Source organism: Microtus ochrogaster, chromosome 6 (genome assembly GCF_000317375.1).
Source record: "Microtus ochrogaster isolate Prairie Vole_2 chromosome 6, MicOch1.0, whole genome shotgun sequence".
Classification (NCBI taxonomy): domain Eukaryota; kingdom Metazoa; phylum Chordata; class Mammalia; order Rodentia; family Cricetidae; genus Microtus; species Microtus ochrogaster.
This window is the reverse complement of record NC_022013.1, coordinates 37,014,821-37,037,879: the sequence shown is the minus strand read 5'-3', so window position 1 is coordinate 37,037,879 and position 23,059 is coordinate 37,014,821. Positions and strand designations below refer to the sequence as shown.

Here is a 23,059-nt window from a genome sequence, read left to right as displayed (position 1 = left end):
ATATATATATATATATATATATATATATATATATATATATATATATAAAAGTCTGTTCTCCTGAGACTCATGTTAATACCCACCCCTGAGCTTTATTGCAGCTGCAACACAGCACAGTGGCATAAACCCTTCAGAGAATCCCAGAAGCAACCCACCCTGCTTCAGATATTACCAGTCACTTAAAATTACAATGTCTTCTAAAAATTAACAGCACCGAAGACAACATTAATCCCAGAAAGCTCAACTGTGTTCTTTTCAAAACCTATTGTTCTCACTCTTGCATGCTTAATAAATTTATGTGGATGAGCTCACAGGCATGCTCTTGTGATCTGGCTCAAAATCATTTTTTAGTTTTTTATAGTTTAATAGTAAAATATAAATGTTGTAATTCATAACATCATCTTTCATCATCCTATCGTACTTTGTTTCTTCTCCATTATCTAAGGTTTGACATCTGTCAGTCTTCAGTTTCTGGGCAGATGCTTAGGAATTCAGGGGCTTTTATTGTTAATGGAAGAAGGGAAATGTCAGATGCCCACTCAATCAAGGTGAGGATGTCAGCTTCCAAAGTCAAAGTTACTTCTTCTTCTCTTTCAGAGAAGACCCTGCATTCCTCATTCCTCATCAGAGTCTCTTCTCTCCGGGTCTCCTTTCTACTACACAGCTAGACTGTGAACACTGTGGAATCCTGTCTTTCCAATAACACTTGTTGTGTAGGTAAAGTCTAAATCAGTTTTAATATGCTGCTATAGGCTACATTAAAGCATATGCATTCAGTGACAAATGTCTTTGTAAGAAAAAAATTTAATGTATTAGAAAAAATATTTTTTAGTTATGAATTATAAGTGAATATTTTTTACTTATAGGCACTAAAAACTCAGCTGTGTATTGCTAGTTTTAATGAAAAAGAGAATAACTATGTAATAAACATATATTTATGCTTTCTGCATTGTAAATTATAGCTTAACATATTATTTTCATAATTAAAATTTATTTCTGGGAAAGTCTATTTCTTATCAGTAGTATCCAGTAAATATCTAATAATATCCAATATTAGAGCCTTTCTACATTATCAAAGATATCTGAAATTGTACTAAATGCATATTTATCTATGCAGTATAAATATAGCTTATATGTTCTGGTCCTCAATAAAAGTTTCACATTTAGAGGCTGACTTCTAAATTATGAATTATATTTCATGAAGTATGAATTATATAAAATTGTATTTTATAATTTACATCTACAGAAAAATTTCCCAAATTCTTTTACTATAGACACTAAACAAATGTACATCAGAACATTCCATATTGTTTGATAATCCTTCCTCTAAAGATATTTCAATATTTTCCAAGATAATATGTGTGTGAGAGTGTATGTGTGCCAGTGTGCATGCTTGCATTTCTTGAACTATCAAAGTGATCATCTTTCAACTTAAAGGCACAAAGACATGCACACATTTATTTTCATTTCATAAAATAATGATTTTTATACTTTCTGTTTGCTTCTTGTATTAAGTATGAAATAAATACAAAACACAAAAACGTTCTTTGCATTTATTTTCTTGTTATATTCATTTAAAAACTTACTGTATCCATTCTCTGCTCAGTTATTAATGTTCTTGCCATTGGCAAAACACAATATGAATAGCTTAATATTCTATAGGAATGCCACTAAAATGGTATAATCTCACAACCCCATTCTTTGTTTCTGTTTTTATTTCTTCTATCTTTTGATTGGTTAACTGCATCAAATTTCATTTGATTAATTTTGATAGTCAAACTTACTAAGTACAAAATCAAAAGACTTTAGTAACCCGATAGTATTTTTCTACCAATTCCACATTATGGCATATATTACTCCAAATACTTGTACATTCTAACCCTTTCTTTTTAAATTTTTCATGTTATTTTTTTGCTATACTTCACTTTCATCCAAACAGAACATCTTGATATATTTTAAAAGCATAGTATGAGGAACAATTGTAACTATGATCTATATGATTTTAAGGTTTATCTTCCATATACCATTCCAAGAAGTCACTCCTAACAAGAAGGTAACTCAAAACTTGAGTAATTTTTAATTATATGTGCTCATATTAAAAGCAAATTTGACATATACATTGAAAATACTGCATCCACCTGCATGCAATTAATTATACCTTATAATTAAAAGCAATTGAAATACGAAAACACATTTTCAAACATAATCATTTACACACCTGGCCCAGGAAATAGCCAGAAAGACATCATAGGAATAAAATAAGGAAAGGGAGAGGACAATGATGCTGTTAGTTCATGTTTACCTTGATGGCAGTGGATGCAATCTGGATATGGTGAAGTCTGCGAAGAGTGCTGTCCCTGTCAATAAAATAGGAAGCAGCTAACTGATGGAGTGTCTCCAGAGTGACAGACGAACTATTAGTGATTGTGTCACTTCCTTCAGATCTTTTACTCAGCTTCCGCTTGTCCACAAAAATTGTGAGTGACTCCTCTCCTGCATTAATGAGATAAAAACAATTGTATTTCTAAGTCTAAGTAAGTGTGATACTTTTCTCCTAGGATGAGTGACTATAAACTGCACTGAAGGAAAAGACAGCGAGAACCACAAAATTTAATGAACATTAAAAGTTTTATTTTTCTTTCCCAAGTACCTATAAGTACCACAGATATTTGAGGCTTTCAAAATATCCTCAGCAAACTTTAAATATCAACATGTTAAAGGATATTTTTGTTAAACTAACTCATTTTGTCATGTAGTTTGACTTAGTCTATACTTGTATACCACAAAGCAAAGTCTGAGAAAACATTAATTGAAGTGACGCAACACCGTATTAAAACCTAAATTTTACCAGAGGAACAGCTTAACAAGATGAAAAAAAGAAAAGCTAAGTAGTCTTCTGTTGTGCGTCTGAAATGCACAGAACCCCTATCGTAAGCATGCATAAATACATTAGCAACAAATTCCCAAGTTCCCCTCCTATTCTGTATTAAAGTGTGCTGCATTAATAATCACCATGTAAATCACTAAACTCGATAGAAGTTGTAGAAACTGATAATGATGATGAACAGTGCCATAAGACTTACAGTGAGTAAAAGGGAAGCGTCGGTGTCCAAAAAACAGATAGTAATACAAAATAGCCATACTATCTAAGTTGAATATGAAGAATTTTTTCTTCTCAGACTTTAACAGCACTGTGCATTTATTCAACAAATAATTACCAAATTAACTTCATGTTCTTTCTCAGTAACCCATGTGTTATGGCAGAAGTGTGGCCACTTAAAAACTGAAAGGATGATTTGGGTAGGTAAAATAGTATCATCCGCAAGAGCAGCATATATCTAGCTGAAAGATGACGTATATTGTATTACAGCATAGCTCTTGTGATCATCTAATGATATTAGACCATAGACCTCTCCAAGACAGTCAATCCACATTTTAATAAGCTCTTAATAAAAAATTATATATACAAAACACTAAGTGATTTAAAATAATTTTAGAGATTTTAATATAATTATAAAATTTCCTCCATTTCCTTTCCTCCCTCAAAACCTAAGGGAGGATATATAATATTTAATATTTTTTCTATGATAAATGATGTAGGCCATATCATCAGTTTTATAGAAACATTTTCTGAAGCCACAGTTTAAAGGATAGAACTATAACAGTTTACAGAGAAATGTTTATACTGATAAATATATGTGACTTTATTCACTGAAGTGTGCAATCTATATGAATCCAACACAAAGTGGGCGATGAAGAAAGACGACTGTAAGAAATAAAAATATACTTAAAAAGAATAGTTTTCAATGGGTTTTAAGATGTAAAAAGTATATGTAAGTGTCAAAGCCGCTTACTTGAGCAAACAGATAGAAAATGCATAACAACACTCAACATATATTTTTTCCAAGAGAAGAGAAAAGTGCATGAACAATTGACATAGAAAATCTAAAATAAATCAAAATTGGAAACCAGGAAAGTAATTATTTTATGACATTATTTAAATAAAAGGTTTTGGTTTCTTGCTAATAGTATCCTTTAGACATAAAACTCACTGAGTTGACACAAATGATTGCATAAGGTGATTCTGCCAAAACTTTGAAGATATAAAGAAAAGAAACTTTGAAATGTTTACAGAGACTAAAAGGGAAAAAATACATAATTTCACATAAAATTGATACAAATACTCGAAAACATATATCATGGCAGATATTTATTAATCTTAATCAATGATCAAAGGTACAGTTTTAATAAACATGATTTAGCAGTAAAATTGATAAACCTCTTACTTGTGACCAAATGTTATAATTTTAATAGTATAAAAGAATTTCAATGTTTATTTCTTTGCAAATGAATAATTAGATAACAGCTCTTTGAGAAGAAAAAGTTCTAGCTTTCAACAAGAAAGACAAATAACTTACTAGAGAAAAGTTGTAATGTTTTCAAATTAAAATTAGGCCCACATAAGTTTTGGATGTGATAGCATTTTCCTGTTAAACTGCTACTTAGGGAATAAAGGCAAGGGTGGAGTCAGGAGCCAAGATCTTTGTCAGGGCCAGATAGTGAATCTGTGTCATTTTCATGCTACATGAAAGTTTGTCTCAATACAAACACACACACACACACACACATACACACACACACACACACACACACGCACGCACACACACAAATACAATGACAAAAAATACAAAAATAAAGAAAATTGGGTTGATATTTTCAGCAATAAATAAAGATTAAATAAAAGTAAAAAAAATATTCCACCCCAACAAAAAGATATGAAACACAGAGAAGAGAACTTGGCATAGCCTCAGCCATTGAATTATATAGTAGCTAAATAAAGGCACACAGTACTGCTTCTAAATGGTTAACTGAATGAAAGAATGACATTCTTATTATCAAGAGAAGCCCAAGCTCCTTTAAGCTTCACATCAAGTTGCAAATTTTGGTGATATAAACTCTGGCATTTGTATGTGAAAGAATAATCATATTTTGCCATTTTACAAGACATGAAGGACAGGAGGCAAAATCTAGAAAGAATCTATTCTTAAAAGCTGTCTAGAGTGGTTTTGATCAGGGGACATATATGAGGAAAGTCAGACTTCACCCTGACACAGCACCAAGTGAGACAAGACAGAGAAAGCTGTAGTGTAAACCAGCAGGGCTTGGCATTGCTAAAACAAATGTTAAAGAAGCAGGAGACTGTCTTAGGAAAGGCACTACACAGGGAAAGACAGTTCCACCCTTGCCAGATGAGCAGAAGCAAACATATGAGCTGAGAATAAGTGAATTTTGATACCAATGGTGGTCCATATTCCAGGGAAACCTTTCTGTTGTTCAGATACTTGAAGTCTTAGAACTTTGATGGTCTTGGTATATGCATCATAGGGAGACCAGTCTAGAATCTTTAGGGCGTACACTATACTGGGAAAATTATCCTTCATTCACAATGCTTCAGATTATTCACAATGTTCAAAACTTGAACATTGAAAAGGGCCTGTACAATGCACAAAATGCAAACCTAAAAATGGAGCCAGACTTGGAAGGAATAAGCATAGGACCAAACTAGTTCCTCTGAATGGGTTTGACATTTGCATGGCTGGGGCAGACTGAGAAGCCACTGGCAATGCCACAACGATTTATCCGTACTGTATGTACTTGCTTTTGGGGATCCTATTCTCTTTTGATGTATACCATGTTCAGCCTAGATATACTAGATAGACTTGGACCTTCCACAAGGCAATGTACCTTACCCTCTTTGAAAATTAGATGGGGGTGGGGTGAGAGGGTGTGTGGAGACAATGGGAGGCTAAGAGGAAGTAGGAACTTGGATTGACGTTTTGTAAAAAAGAAGTTTAATAAATTTTAAAAACTGACACTTTAATTACAGCACTTATCCCTTTGTTTTCCTCCCTTTCTGCCCCTATAACCCTCCCTGATCTTCAAGTTTATTGCCTGTTTTTCACCATCCTTGAGTGCATATATGATCCTGTGTATTCATACATATTCCTAAATATAACCAGCTGAATCCACGTAATGTTGAGAAAAACAAAACAAAAATTCTCTTAAGCCAAAGCATATTTAGCAAGACTCTTATATTAATAAAGCCTGCTTTTTCCATTTTTGTTTAATAATTTTTTTATTTTATTTTTTTTATTCTATTCTTAATTTTTTTTTTATTAAGAAAGAAAAAAAAAATTTTCCGCCTCCTCCCAGCCTCCCACTCCTCCCACTCTCCCCCCCCAACTTCCCCCCCTCCTAACCTCCCCCCCCTCCTCTCCCCCTCCCTCTCGAGTCTGAAGAGCAGTCAGTTTTGATGTTCACCTTCCTAGACCAGGATGGAGGGGGGAGGACTTCGGACTTTCCACAGGGCAGGGAACCCTGACTGTTTAATAATTTTTTAGCTCAGTACTCTAGTTTGTACCCAAATACTGAAAATAAGTTCTCTGATTGCATATTTCTAAGAAATATTTTTGTCATCACTTTTTAGTGATAAGAAAATCTATATTATTAACTAATTTCTCATAAAATTCCAATTATCTATTACCCCAGACTATTGAAGCAGCATAACCTTTTTTAAATTTATAAAAATACACTGATGTAAGACTATTTGCCCAATATGTTGTCCCATACAAAATTGAAGGTAATACATAGCAAGATGTAGTAATTGTTGTTTTAGATAAAGTGGCTCAAAATAAGCTAGTGTGGGTGATGACATAGAGAATACTGGACATTTAAGCAGACATGAGCATAAGGAAATGTGGACCAGAAATGAACAAGCAAGAAGAATATGCATTTTCCATCTAAGGAAGAATTAGTTCCTGTATTTTTATTACTTTAGTGTATATAATGAGTTATTTGTATTCTCTTCTAGCCTGAAAAAAATTGATACTTCATACAATAAAAAATGTATAATTTTTTTTTTACTGATTTTTATTGAGCTCTACATTTTTCTCTGCTCCCATCCCTGCCTCTCCCCTCCCCACTTCAACCCTCCACCAAGGTCCCATGCTTCCAATTTACTCGGGAGATACTGTCTTTTTCTACTTCCCACGTAGGTTAGACCTATGTATGTCTCTCATTGTTGTCTAAGTTCTCTGGGATTGTGGTTTGTTAGCTGGTATTCTTTGCTTTATGTTTATTTTGCAACTATTCGTGCACTTATATGTTTAGTAATTATAGTATTTATTCAAATTTGGACAATTTAAATGAGACATAATAAAGACAAAATGATAGAATGAGAGGGGCATGTGAATTTGCTGTCTCATATGATGGATACATTCTAATCATTCACTGTTCTCTCCTTGCTGATCTTGATATTTTATGAAAGTTGTATAGACTATTAGTGCCCTCAGTTCCAAATGAGAGGTAATATCCTCTCTCAAAACTCTGGGAACATTAAACAATGCAATTTTTCTACAGCCCTTGGCAGAGCAAAAATGAATATAATAAATATTAATTCATTCTTTTTTCTCGAATTTTATTGTAGAGCATGATTTTCATATTAACCTCAAATTACTGATTTTTTTTTACTACTTGAATCTAGAGTCAATCACTATTATCACCTAGGGTATTTTTGTTATCAAAATATTTATACATAGCTGTGGGTTTTTAATAGTCTGATAAAGATGACCCACTTGAAAATTATTCATCTTTTCTTTATAATAGGATATTAATTCATGTATGTAAACAATCCCCCTCAAGTCAGATATGAGAAAAGCTTATATCTTTATGTAAGCTGTTATACTTTTATAAAATTTATGCTAATTTATTGTTTTTAATATGCCAAGCATTTTATATTAACCAGCTTATATTAAAGATCATTTAGTTATTTGTATTTTCAAGAACCATCAATCTTTATAGAGAATAAACACTTTTTCTTTGTATGACATCAATTTTTAATTGTAAGAATATGAACCACTACCATATTTTTCCAATTTTATGGTAAAAAAATCATTTGAGATACTTATACAGAGACTTGAGAAAGCCTACATTCTCAATTTTAAATTTTTCCACAAGTATTCAATGATACAAATGTTTTAGAAAGATATGTTCAAACCTGCTGCTATCTATAAGCAAGGCATGAACTATAAAGTTCAGTCACACACTGCAAACAGAGACTGTGGTTTTGGAAGTGGTCAGCATCCCAAATCTGCTAGAACATGAATAGTGAATGCAGACCTGAAAAGATCTAATTGGTCCATGTGGAAACCATGCAGCTGTCTCCTTCACCTGAAACCCTGTGGTAGTGTATGCACAATTAAAGCACAGATTGCAAGGTTCTTTCACGGAGATGTAAAACACAGAAAAATAAAACAAAACAAAATCACAATTTTGATTTTACAGCAATTAACTGAAAACTTTATGCACTTATGAAGCATGGCTTTTTAAGTTATGCTTTAATTTTCCTATATTTATATGCAAATGGGATCTGTTACTTACAAAAGAAATAGAAATTAAAGAACTTTGATTCTATTTACTTTTCATTTGGTTTATGTCATTTTCATATGTGTATCACATTATTAGCAGTAGAAGTAGTATTCTTTAAAAATTTAGAACTGGAATTAACAGAATGAAAATTAGATAAAGGGTCTGGAGAGAGGGCTAAATGGTTAAGAGCACTTACTGCTCTTGCAAAGACTTGTGTTCAGTTCCCAGAACCCACATGGCAACTTACAATCTTCTTAATTCTATCCTCATAAATCTAACACTCTTTTGACTTCCATGGGCACTAGGTAACATGCATGTAGACAAAATATTCATATACCCAAAATAGGAGCACAGTAATTCATTGTTCAGTACTAAATGGTCAATTCTCAAAACATACTTACAGATGATAGTGTACGGCCTGAACAAGTTATGTTTAGGAAAAGATATTTATATGCATATGCGTCCACACATGAAATAACTAAGTGAAAGTGAAGTTATGATTTGAAGGAAGTATACTTAGGGAGGGGTATATGATACGGCTTTGTAGGAGCTGATAAAGGAAAAAATTTGTTATTATAGTCTCATTTAAAAAAAAAACCTAACATTGCATGAATCCCATGGTTGAATCAGTAATAATAATTTAACACATCATATTCAACTGTGCAATAATTTATTGTTTTTATGGTGACAAATAAGCATATGTGAATAACTGACCCTTTGCTGAGATCTATAAGCAGTGTGAGAAGGTGATCTGTTTCTTATGGTATTGAAAGGTAGAGCCATGATCAAATGATAAACAAATAAAAAGTGAACAAGGTGTGTGTCATCATGCAGTACATGCTTCATGTTTACAAGCTTAGAAAAATTATACCTCTTTTATCCCTTATTCTGTCTAAAGATAGGACAATCCAAAATGAGCCTTCTTAAACCTCCAATAATGAGAAGAAAAGTCAAGAGAACCATGGGGTTTTCATAGCCATCAGCAGATACTATTTTAAACTATCAAATTTTAATTCACTGCTTTTTGAAGCCTTCATATTTTTATTATACATAGATTATTTTATAAATTCATAAATATGTGGTAGTTTGCATAACAATGGCCTCCATAGGCTCATATATTTGAATGAATGCTTTGTTAAGCGAGTGGCACTGTTAGAATTAAAGGGATTAGGAGGTTTGAACTTATTGGAGAAATCAAGTGCCACTTGGAGTATACTTTGAAATTTTATGTATTCGTGCCAAACCAAGAGTCTCTCTTCTTCTCTCTACCTATGGGTCAGGCTATAGCTCACAGCTACTGTCTGCCTGCATGCCACCATGTTACCAGCCATGATCATAATGGACTAAACCTTTGAAAATGTAACCAAGCCACCATTTAAATGATTTCTATTATAATAGTTTCTGTGATCATGGTTTTTCTTTACAGCAGCATCATAGTGAATTGGAAATGTACGTTTTAGCAGGCTTCATTTTGGGCTAAAAACCCAGATGTCTCTTTTTTCTTTCTCTCTCATTCCTTCATTCTCTGTTCTTTACAACCTTCTCCTCTTTTCTCTCCTCTTATTTACTTTCCCTGGCTGCCAGCCCCTCCAATCTTTCTACTGTCTAGCTATTGGCTGTTGAGCTTTTTATTAGGGCAATTAGGTACCTTAGGCAGAAAATGTGAACTAGCAACACACCTTTACATAATTAAACAATTTCAGGCTAAAACAATGTACCACAACTTTACTTACTTGAAGTAATATTCCACAACAGTACAAGGTATACTACATTTCTCTTCCTCTTCTTCTCTTTCAATACTTCTCATGATATTCTCTTGTTTTCCCTCAAATTCATACTCATTTTCTTTCATTTTTGATGCATGTACAATGATTTTAAATCTTCTGAATGACTATGTTTTATTCATTTTGTAATTAATAGAGTTCAGTTGGTTGCTGCACTATCATATAATATCTTGGATGAATAAAAAAATTAAATAATAACCACAAATGGCAGATAAATCTAACCCCTTTCAACATATTTACACTTAAAGCTTTATTTGGATGTATCTTTGTTTTGATGCAAATTTCGCATATAGAACACTTTATAAACAAAAGCTCCCCACAGGAAGAAATGACTCAATTTGGCTTAAATATGTTTAAAATTTTACATTTGTATAGGCATGTAACTCAAGACATATCTTTGCATATTTGTAATAGGAAGCCATATAATTTCTTGTATGAAATTTTACTTTCTGTGTGAATGTTCTTTCCTTTTGAACTTGTTCAGTTTTCCTTTGCTCTTTGCTCTCAATAATTATCTTCTTCGATATAGTGAAGGTGCACAACCTGGTAGTTGTTTCCTACTTGTCTAATGAAAGAGAGGGACAGGAGTGCTTCAGAAACAAAGAGTAATAAGAAAAAGCAGCCTTGAAAATGTTTTCTTAAAATAAGTAGAATTATTTTTATACATCAATACAATAGATAAAATAGAGACGTGTTAGATTAACACCAATTAACATTTGCACCATATTACAGAAGAGAAATAGTTACCCTTTTAGATCATAAAAAAATTCAAAGTATTTCCTAAAATACTCTAAAGGAGATCAACTGACCTTACAACCATTAACAGTTATACGCAAGAAAAGATGAAACTGTTATCACTAAAATTGCTCATAATTCATAATGCTCCCTATATTGCAATTAAATGAAAAAGTAATTCAACATAGCTCAAGGTTAGTTTGCATTGTATCTCCACTGATTGAAAGAAAATTAAGGTGCTTCTAATTTTGAAGACAGTTAAAATCAACACAAAATGAAGATGTTTGTATGTTTCTTTAGTGTTTAGCTCAGAATTGCTCCTATGCTTTCTGTATACATTTATTCTCAGAAGCCAGATTTCTGGTTCATTTGAGTGCACTTCAAATTTAGTTAGGCACTACAAGAAGTGCTTTTCAAACTTAATGTGTATTAAAGTCACCTATAAATGTTAAATAGATCTGGGACTAAATATGCAATTCTGCATTTCTAACAAGCTCCAAGATGATGCAAATGCTGTTGATTCCCTCAAAATTCATGAGATCATTATACACAAAAGGACTAATTCTAAAAGAAATGAGTATCTTTGTTAATCACCCAGTGAAGCTGTTGCAAGAAGCACTTAGTTTTTAAGCTTTGTCATACATAGCAGGTATATATTAAGCAAACAATGTGTATATGATTGATCTGCTTTACCAATATACTACATAAAGGATGCTGAGTAAAATTGTACTTGATTGAAAGGCATTATACCACTTAACTTTTATCTAGTCCTCCATTACCAGAACACTGTTTTTAAAAACAGATAACATGGAAATTTTTCTTTCAATTTATCCTATTATTATCATTTATTATCTTTTAATAATTTTAGTAGATAATTGTCTTGCAAACAGTCAAACTGAAAACTTACTTCTTAGCTTCAGACCTTTCATTTTGCATATCAGAGACATGGGAAAGATTGATAGAATGAGGAAGTATGAGTGAATATCGTGACTTAACCAAAATGATTCTGTCCTCTTTTTCCTTTGCTGCATTCTAAACCAGCAATACTGATGGTCTAAACTTCAGAAATATGTCTGGACTATCCTTGCTATCTTTTCCTCGTAACAAAACTAATATCCCCATAGAAGTAATTATTCATATTTCTTTAAGATATGAATTTATATTCAATTACTTGTTCCCCAATTATGTTAATTTTAACTAAATTAAAAAAAGTTCACACTTTCTTAGAAGAGATCCAGATGGAAATATGGTGACAGGTGTTAACTGAGTGGGAAAGAGTAACATATAACAAAGAAATACAGTTGTAGTTACTTTGTACAAAGTACACCTCACAGGGACTAAAGTAAAAATTGACTATTACTAAACTTAAATGAGAGTATTTAAGTTTTATGCTCATGGGGATGCAAAAATAGAAAAGAAACACTAACAGCTATTCTACCAAAACTTTATCTTAATATTTCTAATCCTTCTTTAAGTTAAAAGAAATATTTTTAAATAGTCAAGCAAAGTGAAATATTAAAATGGCATCTGTACTCATTTTTAGTGAAAGTATTAATATATTATAAGTGCTTGTTCTGTTAATAATATTATGGATACTGAATATTATACATAGTTCAATTCATCTTTGAAGAAAATACTGCTTTATTTTAAGTAAAATTAAATACTTTGCAATATGGTAAACAAAAATATGTCTTTACAAGAATTTCTTTTAGAAGAAAATCATGAATACTTCCAACTGAAAAAAAAATGTAGAGTTGGCTGGGCAGTGGTGGTGCACACCCTTAATCCCAGTACTCAAGATTCAGAGGCAGGTTGAATTCTATGAGCTAGAGGCCAGCATGGTCTAAGGAGTGAATTCCAGGAATGCTACAGAGAAAGCCTGTCTTGAAAAAACAGACTTAACACTTACAGTGTTATTTGGTAAATATTTAATTATGGCATTGAATGGATCTGTACATTCAAAATACTGACTTGTATCAGAAATCGTATTGTGCATCATCCAGAGCAATATCTGCTAAACGTTTTGAAGTAACGGAGAGTAACTAAACTGTTCCAAAAAAAAAACTGATTCAATTAGTAATATATCTGTTAGAAACATGATTTTACTGAGGAGTAGTAGATGGCTTAGTGATTAATAGGACTTGCTCTTACTGAGGACCTGACTTTGGCTCCCATTTCCTGTGTCAGGTAACTCAAAACTGTACTACAAGCTGCACAGATGGGATAATCTTATTGCCACTGATAATGGGAACAGTATTTGGGCTTACAAACCTACACAAACACACACACACACACACACACACACACACACACACACACGTGAGTCAATAAAAAAACTATTTCTTTAAATCCTTTCTTTTGTTTTCAAAAATTGTGATACAATGAAATAAAGACTTCTGATGCTAAGGAGGCAGGAGTCACTGTATTACAGGTCTTGTGCCTTTGACAGTGGGGTTGTAGGAAGAACCAACAGTTACTGGTTTTTCTCACTTCTTGAAAGATATTAAGAACATAGACTTAGTTGCACCTTTGTAGTACTATTCTGACTGGTTGAATAAAAAATTAATTCTGAAAATATTATCAAGTACACTTACAATTATTATAACATATGATACAATAATTTTATACAAATAATTAGTATTTTGGTAACAAGTTTTATTTGATTTACTTGAAGGCTTAAAACCGGAAATCTCTTCTAATAGTTTGAAGTTACTGCCTTTCTAAATAAGTAAATACCTTTAATTTTAAGGTCATCTTTTTGTCCTCATTTCTTATTTTTACATATTCATATACATTAAAAGATGCATTCTTATTTTTGAATTTGCTGTATATTCTAATAAAATAGCAAAAAACAGTCATGAAATATATTCCTTTGCTGAAAATTAATATAGTCAAGCAGTATAATCTTTTAATAATTCCTTAAACTGAATGGCTTATTTTAGAAATTTAAACAGTGATGAGGTTTGGATATTGTTGTTCAAAGTAACAGAAAGTAGCTTTACTAAATTGATGAACAATCTGGAAGTGATAAAAATAAAACACACTGATAAAATGGTGCATGTTAAAGGAGGGTTTTTTTTAACAGCAGTTTGTATTTGAAGAAAGATAATTCAAACACAGTTTTTATTTATCATACAATATCTTATTAAAGTCTTCAAATGGAGGATCCAGATAGTATATCTAAGATAATAGCATGAAATGCCCTAGGGAACCCTGGAAAAAAAACATCTTTCACATATTTTTTCATGTCTTTAATATTGGCATAGAATATATTAAGGTCAATTTATTTTTTCCAAATGCTCCCGTTGTGGTTAACATTCAAGGTGTCATATAATAATGACAACATTAACATTTTTGTTTAAAATGTGCATATGTATATAGATACATGTATATATATATATATATATATATATATATATATATATATATATGCCTTCAGTTGCAGTTGCTGATGTTTTAATTATTGTTAGCATTTTAGGAGGGTCAAGAAAAAATGATAAGAAGATGGACAGATAGAATTGGTTTAAATTAATTTTTATGTACCTCATGTTGCTTGACCCATATATATGTATATATTATATTCTGTTTTACATACAGCTAAAAATATGAAGCAAATGGACAAAGACCAATAACAATGGCAATTTTAAGACTGCCTGGAATTAGTCATTGTTTACTCTCTAATTGAAGACAGTGTATTTGCTTAACCTACTGAATAATTTCACTTAATTCAACCCAATTATTAACTCTATCAAATATAAAGTCTTGAATGAATCTATAGATAACATTTAAATTAAACATCATTAGGATAGAAAATGCCTTGATCTTTAAATTCAAGAGTTATTCCATGGTCAGAAAGATGGGTTAGTAATTCCAATGCAATGGCCTTAAAGGAATGCTTAAACAGGACATTCACATAAATTAAGCACACACAATAAATTATAAGAGAAAATGTCTTCATGATGAATTTCTGTCATTTTTAACCTTATTTTGGATCAGAATGTTGTATCACACACTTTTCAATGTCTTATATTTTTTCAGAATGTCAAAATGGCTTTAGATATTTGGAATGGTTTTTTTTTACTGACATATAAATTTTAATTTTTATATATCTTTTCAGCTACCATGTCCAAATGTTATAACCAGTCTTATATAGAATAAGTAATATTGAATACTAGTTTGTACTTTCTTTGGAATCTGCAGAGCTTATGGTAGACACATGTATAATTACATGTAGAGAATTGGAAGACTGAAAATATTTTATGACATAATATTTTCTTTCTTAATTATTACCTATTGAACATCTTTCAGGATTATTCAAGTTTCTGATTACTAATAACAATATGAAACCCATATTTAGCTGGACATAATCATAGGTTTCTTAACCTCACTAACATTTTTATAAACATTATCAATCAGCTGTTATATTTTTCTCCTTCCCATAATCATGAGTCAAATACAGACTATTGGAAGAGCAGAATTTTAAAAACATAGAAATTTACCACTTACTATTAGAAATTATTTCCTCTCTCTGTTACCAGAAGAGATGACTCTCACCTGAATTGAAGCTGTTTATTTTTAAACATGATTTGCCATATCACTTTTTATAATATATTATTACAACCATGCATACATTTCATGTATATTGGCACTCTAGGAAGCTTTTAGGAAGACACTAAGTAACACTCTTATCATACTCATGAGTGTGAATATTATAGAAGAGTTTAGGTGATCAGTTCATCAACATTTTCGGTAATGAAAAGAGTCTACAGTGATGATATGGATTGAGGGTCTTCCTAGAGTGAATATACAGGTTTATCCACAGGCAAACAGAAGCACAGATATTTTCAAAAGCTCCTACCTCCCAGAGTAGCAGATAGCAAGAAATGAGTCCCATATTTCTTGATAAGGTTTTCTGTGATTTGCTGAAGAGTAGGTCGCCGTCCCAAAAGCCTTATGTTGCGGAAGAATTCAGGGGCAAGAGGCAAAGGAGAGCCAAGAAAATTTCTTCTCTCAACTGCAAGATTATTTACCTTCCAACGGCCAAATTCCCTGAAAAGCAAATTTATTTTTATTCACAACTGCACAATCTGAGTGTTTCCATTTGAAAACTTCAATTGGGAGTTTAATTGACGTCTCTACATTGTAATGACTGTAACTTGTAGTAAGGTGTCAGGCGCTGCGAGAAGAGACCACATCTATAATTCACTTAACTGGAATTGAAACCAATTCACAGTGGCAATAAGATACTTAAATAACTTCTACTGAGGTATTTTTCAAGGACATACATATACACAAACATTATGTCCTTTTGAAGAAATTGTATGTAGTTTCTAAAAAAGAAACAAGAATAATAAAAATTAACATAATCTATTCTGGGTTGGACAGAATGTTAAATGGTTAAGGGCACTGACTGCTCTTCCAGAGAACACAGGTTAAGTTCCCAGAACCCTTATGACAGCAAACAGCTTCCTGTAACTTTAAATTCTACATGGATTTAAAGTTATAAAACACTAATGCAATCAAACAAAAACAAATAATTTAAAAAATAAAAGTAATTTATGATGAGTACTTCAATAAAAAACAAAATTGACATCACCATTCCAAAGTCATTTATTCCATTCATTTTTAAATATGAACTTTCAAATTTTGGGGAGGTTTCAGATGCAGAAAAGATATTTTTCTTTAAGCCCTCAAATGAACAACTGTATTTCTGATCATTTTAATTTCATCTTTATAAAATTTATCATATGCAATGTATTCAAAATCTTAATTTTTACCAAAATTAATTTTTTCAAGATGAATTACTATATAGATGAATTTGTCAAATGACAGAACAGCCAGGTAAGGGCATTAGATTGTGTATATTAAATAAACTAATGTATTTTACTTGAGTTACATTAACAATAAACTTAGGAAAATTTTTGGAGAGCTAGATAACCTGACATAAGATTATTCAGATTATTTTAAAGAATGGTTTTGCAAGTTTTTTCATGAATTTCTTGCAAAGATGCTTTCAGTGTGCCAGACAAATTTACATAATTAAGGATATATTTATGATGGAGAACCATGTTACCATGATGCCCATTTTCAAGTGGAGATTATAAAATAAATAAACAAAGGGAAGGATTGCATTAAACAATGTTCTAATAATATGTTCTGAGTATTACACAGCCCACCTTCACTAACAACCAACACTAATAAGGGGCTGTCCTATCTTTTAATTAATTGCCAGGGAGAGCAACTCTGGAAAGGCAGTATGTAAGGAAATACTCAAAGGAGTAAGAGTTGCTGGATGGAGAGAAGTAGGGCAAGGTTTTACACAGATTAATGGGGGACAATTAGGTATTTCTGGGACTAAGAGGTCACAACGTAACATTTCCAACTGCATATATCTTGCAAATGTCGCATGTTTGGGGAGCTTAAAAGCATCTAATATTGGAAAACTAATCATAATGTCCAATTCACTAAGGAATCTAGAGGAAATGCTTTATTGAGTAAAACTGAGCTTACTCTTTCTTCCCTGAGTAACTCTAACTACCTTCCTTATTACATCATTTTCAAGGTTGAAACATTCTCCTCAGCAAGTGCTCTTAATGTCAGCAGATTTTAGAGACCCTTGGAAATTTTACACCAGAGTTAGTGTTTCATGGTATGTTAGGTGGAAATGACATTATATGTTTTAAAATAAAAAAATTGAGTATTATGTGTTAATTATATGCACTGTAGAATTTCATTACTCAATTTATTTGGGAATAGTTTAATCATATTCATCCTCATTTACCCTCTTTTGACTCCTGCCTTTCTCTTTTCAAACACTCCCTTCTATTTTCATACCTCTGTTTTCCTTTAGATTTTAATTTTGCCTATATTTTCTATAGCGTGATTCATTTTCCTACAAACGGCATAATTCTGTCCTTTATTGCTGAATAATAAACAGAAATGTTAACGCTGCTCTTTATGGAACCACATTGGAAGAAAACTGCTCCCTAGATAGTTTGGTATATTCTTTTTAAAACCATTAAATGTAGTTTCCATCATTAAACACACAGCCTTTAACAACTGAGTATAATACTTCACACACACACATACACACAATCACACACACAGAGAGAGACATAAACACATCTTGTTTTTTACCTAAGGTTGAGTTGTTGTCAGTAATTTTGTTCTATAATGTCATTTTCTACAACAATTTGTTTTATTGTTTTCCTATTACAAACACATAGAATAGTGTGTTGAAATATAAATTTAAATATGAGATAATTTTAAATAAGATATTTAATATATTATTGATAATATCAACAAGATTAAGTAATATAGTCCTGGGAAGTTACTTGTTAAATAATCATATATAAATATATAATTTTACTCACTCGTTGAAATATATATTTAAATAACAGTTGCTTACCAGCTAAAAAACTTGTAGCCTTGTATTCAGCAATAATAAATTAAATCCTGTAATTTGAGACAACTGGAACTGAAGATAATAAAACCAGGTAACATAGCTCAGGCACAGGAAAAAAAGAATCATGTGGTCTGATTCATGAGAGGATCTAAACTTTGGGTTGCTTATAAATGAAGAAAGGAATTCCAGCAATGCCAGTGGGGAGCAGATGGAAGTTAGAGGAAAGGCTAAGCAATAGGTACTACTGAGAGAGGTGACAATCACTTAATGCAATGTCATTGCTTGATGACAACGTAAAATATGATTCAAGATGCTTAAGAAAGAATTCTTATATTTTCTTCATTATGGGATGATCATAAATTTGAGAAGGTTAAAAAGTCTATCATAATTTAAATGTGTTATTTAGATGTATCCATGCATGAAAATATCACATGCTAGCTCATAACCATGAAAGATGCTTGTGTTTTGATCATCTAAAACAGTATATTTAACTGAAGCAAAGTAAATCTCTAGTCCTAGGGATTTGGAAATTGTACTGAGATATAACCCGAAGGAGGGAGATGAAGTTAAAATGCTGTAAAATATCTCTTTCTGTATAAAATACAAACACATAGTTATTCTTATATCTTATTTCATGACTATTGTTTGATATGATATTTTTCTCACCTAACTCATCTGGTGTGTTATGACTCCTCTTAGATTTTCATACCTTCCATACTGATATGAAGAGCTTAACACTGTGGATACTTCTATGGAGTGTGCTTCAGCCCTCAATGGTTTTAATTTTCTGTTTACCACATCTAAAAATCTTACTGTCTCAATTCACTTTTCACCATTTATTTTTGACAAAACACTTATTTACTTTTGATCATTATTATTTTTCCAATGTCACCTACCAAAAAAAAAAACAGACTGTAGATACCACTAAACAAAGGTCAACTAAGTATTCAAGTAATTTACAAGGAATTATTTTTTTAATTGCCAGAACATTAATTAAGATTCTCTTACTCTTTCACAATCCTTGGAAGAGGTGATAAAAAGCAGTCTAGGCAAGATTTTTTTTTCTGGAGACTAAGTACTATCATATTTGGATGTACAGACATTTTCCCTTTCCTGGGCACAGGATCAGTTGGCATCTTCTGCTCTTCCCTAAAGCAGCTTCAGCTTTCCTTGACCAATGACCAGTGAACATGTTACATTGATCTGCCTTATTGTTCTGATACCTAATGAAAAAAGATTACTCCTCTACATGTCCTCAAAAGTTTCTTTCTTTGCAGACTGTAGAAACAAACAATATGTATGAATTAAAAAGAGACATAGTCATGTAAAGTCATCAAGATTATAGATTTATTGTTTAGACTGTTGACTTTCTATAAATATTTTAAACATCATGAAGATGGATTTTGACACTAGGAAAACTTTAAGAAACAAATTAGAAATTAATATTTTTACAAGTAATGGAATCATAGGAGAAAATTTTTAATTTCCATTTTATGAATAGATGATCCAGATTGTTGGAGACTCAACACTGTACAAAATTTCTTAAAATCAAAGTAAGGTAGTGTTCAATTGAAAACTTGTGAAAATATATGATATTAAGTATGATTACCATAGTGTGACTATTTTACCTAACATCTGAGAATTCTGTCCAATTGTTGCATTACTATAATAAAGAAGAACTTTCTGATACCTCATTTAGTCCTTCATTCTTACTTGGAGCCTATACCGACCATAAATAAATTTCCAGTATAGTTATTTGAAGTCTTTAAGTGAAGTAGTTACAATGATTAGAACTTAACATATTTGGCCCCTTTATAAACACAAATATTTCTATAGATTATAAAAATGAACCATCACCAGTTCAAATAGATCATCAACTTGAAATGTCTTTTTTAAGTTCTACGAAATCTCTTTATTTCTATCATATGGTTGTTTGCTAAAAATTCTGCTTTTTTGGAATCTACAACTTGCCTCCACATACATTTATTTACCCACAATATCAATTATGTTCTTTGTTCCTCCTCATCTTACACAAGGGTGGGAGAACAAGAACTACATCATTAAATGCATTGAAATTATAGTCAAATAATTTTTATATTGTCATTATCATTTCATAATTATACTTAAAGTCTGTGTCAAATAATAAATGTGGTCATTATGATTGATATCAGCTCCGTTTCCTTGTGATTTATCAAATGCAGATAATCAGTCATTAATTATACTGAAAAAATTGAACACAATATCACAGGAAAAGCTGTCTAGAATTTTGACAAAACAAAATAATTGAGTTGCTAAAACCAGGCTTATATTTAACTGCTAATTTGTTATGAATAAAGTTTTTTTCCCTAATTACTCAATGATATTAATTGTATCAGCTTTCATGTAACTACATGTGTTGGCTTATGATTTTATTTTATAAATATTCATTAAATTTACAAATATAATTTTAAAATAAAATATATTACTTAAGTGTTAATGTAATAATAAATTTAATGAGTATTGTAAAGTGATCTGACAACTCTTAGTAACAATAATCTTGTAACTGAAGCTGTAAAACCATACTAATCTTAACAATTGTCTGTAATGATTGATATTTCCCACAGTTTTATTATGTGTAACTATTATAAATATATTTGGCTTGCTTTTACCATGCTCACTACGCTATTTTCTGGAATTACAAATATTTTCCATCTGACTGGCAAAAATATAAATATCTCTAGTTACTTGAATAATCAAAACTATGAACAAAGATTTAAAATAAAAAATAAAAAGTGTCATTCAAAAAAGAACCATGGACCTGAACAGAGAGTTCTCAAATTAAAAAAAAAAAATTGCCTAAAATATATCTCTAAAAGTATTCATTTTCTCTGGGAATGAGGAAACCACAAATCAAGACACCTGGAGGTTTCATTATATAATAACCGAAATGTCAAAGATCAACAAAACAAACTAAAACAAATTGTGAAGGGGGCTTGAGGAAAATGGAAACTTCACTCACTGTTAGTGGGATTGCAAACTGATGTAGTCACTGAAAAACTCAGTGTTGTAGTTCCTCAAAAAGCTCAAATCTATTCCTCTATGCTACTCTTTGGTTTGTGCTTAAACATCTCATTCCATAGATACTTGCTCAACCATATCAGTTGCTTCACTAGGCATGATAGTTAGGAAAGGCAAATAACTTAAATATCTATCAATATGTAAGTGGATAATAAAAATATTCTCTATCTATATTGTACAATTCTATGAAGCCAGATATTTAATGGAATTAAATCTCTGGTTAGGTGGCAGAGAAGATGGATTATCTGTCATTAGCTTGACCCCAAGCAGAGGACATTAAGTACAAACTTGAGGTTTTGAAGGTTCTTTTGAACACAGCTATGGATTAAACAGAAAGAATCTATGAAATTTTTATGCTTGAAGAGAATCACTATCTCTCTTATTATTTTTTATAAAATGTTACCTATACCAGGCTCAGTAGTAGGAAAAAATAACTACTTCATTTTGAATAACGTGCTAAATTCAAAGTAAACTAGTGAAGGCAAGTAAAGTGATTACAGCAAACATTTGTTGATCACAGAAAAACAATAAGCACTGATTGCAGCAGCAGGCGTTTAGTAATATTATTGAATCACAAAAATAATTAGGAGCTGGAGAGAACATTTTTAAAATCTCTTTGTTTATATTTAATTGTGCTCATTCTGTTTTTTTTTTTTAATTTGCTAAATCTATGGGACTATGTAATGACTGATAGCAATCTAGTTTTGTAATTATTTTGAAATATTTTCTATGATTTGTCAGGAAGTCATTCAAATTTTAAGGAAAATGGCAACACATTTAATAATCACAATCAATGTCATATTAGCACCATATATTTTATATCAGACGAGTAGCAATGTATATGCAGTTTGGTACTTCAGTACATACATGGCAACACTGATGCTAATTATTCATTTTAAATCAGGTGTTATGAGGTTTCATGCAAAGTACACACACACATGCACACACACATACACACTTGCAATTTTTTTTTCTCTTCTTAAATTTCAAATTTTGATGGCCATGTCTAGGTATGAGTTCTACCAAAACTGAGGTCTGCATTAATGTCCATATTCAGCATGATATACAGCAGCTCCGAATGCCACTAATATAAATGAAGAGGTGATGGAGATACAAAGAACGAGGAGCAAATATTTGTTTTGCTTGTGGTTTTTGTTTTTTCTCTTTCATTTTATTTATTTTCTTGTTTGTGTTTCTGTTTCCTGGATCTTACATTTAAACTGATATTCTAATTTGTACTTTTATTTTTCAGTTTATTAATATTTTTTCTTCTTTCTTTTTATTGAGAAAAGGAAAAAAAATTCAGCCTCCTCCCAGCATCCCATTTCCCTCCCCCTCCTCCCACCCTTCTCCCCTCCCCCACTCTTCTTCCCCTCCCTCTCCAGTCCAAAGAGCAGTCAGGGTTCCCTGCCATGTGGAAAGTCCAAGATCCTTCCCCATCCGTTCATGTCTAGGAAGGTGAACATCCAAGCTGGCTAGGCTCGCACAAAGCCAGAACATTAAGTAGGATCAAAACCCCGTGCCATTGTCCTTGGCTTCTCAGCAACCCTGATTGTTCGCCATGTTCAGAGAGTCCGGTTTTATCCCATGCTTTTTCAGTCATAGTCCAGCTGGCCTTGGTGAGCTCCCAATAGATCAGCCCCACTGTCTC

The 23,059-nt window shown here is 31.7% G+C and overlaps 1 protein-coding gene across 6 annotated transcripts in view; it reads right to left on the bottom strand.

Moving 5' to 3' along the window:
• The window catches only part of Brinp3 (BMP/retinoic acid inducible neural specific 3), a 415,090-nt gene that overhangs the window by 180,725 nt on the left and 211,306 nt on the right, over nucleotides 1–23,059 (bottom strand). For all 6 annotated transcript variants that reach the window (XM_005348472.2, XM_005348473.2, XM_026779830.1 and 3 more), the window contains 2 exons: nucleotides 15,805–15,995; nucleotides 2,303–2,493 (listed from right to left, as the gene is read on the bottom strand). In XM_005348472.2, the coding sequence (XP_005348529.1) occupies nucleotides 2,303–2,493; nucleotides 15,805–15,995 (382 nt within the window). The remainder of the gene's footprint in view (nucleotides 1–2,302; nucleotides 2,494–15,804; nucleotides 15,996–23,059) is intronic.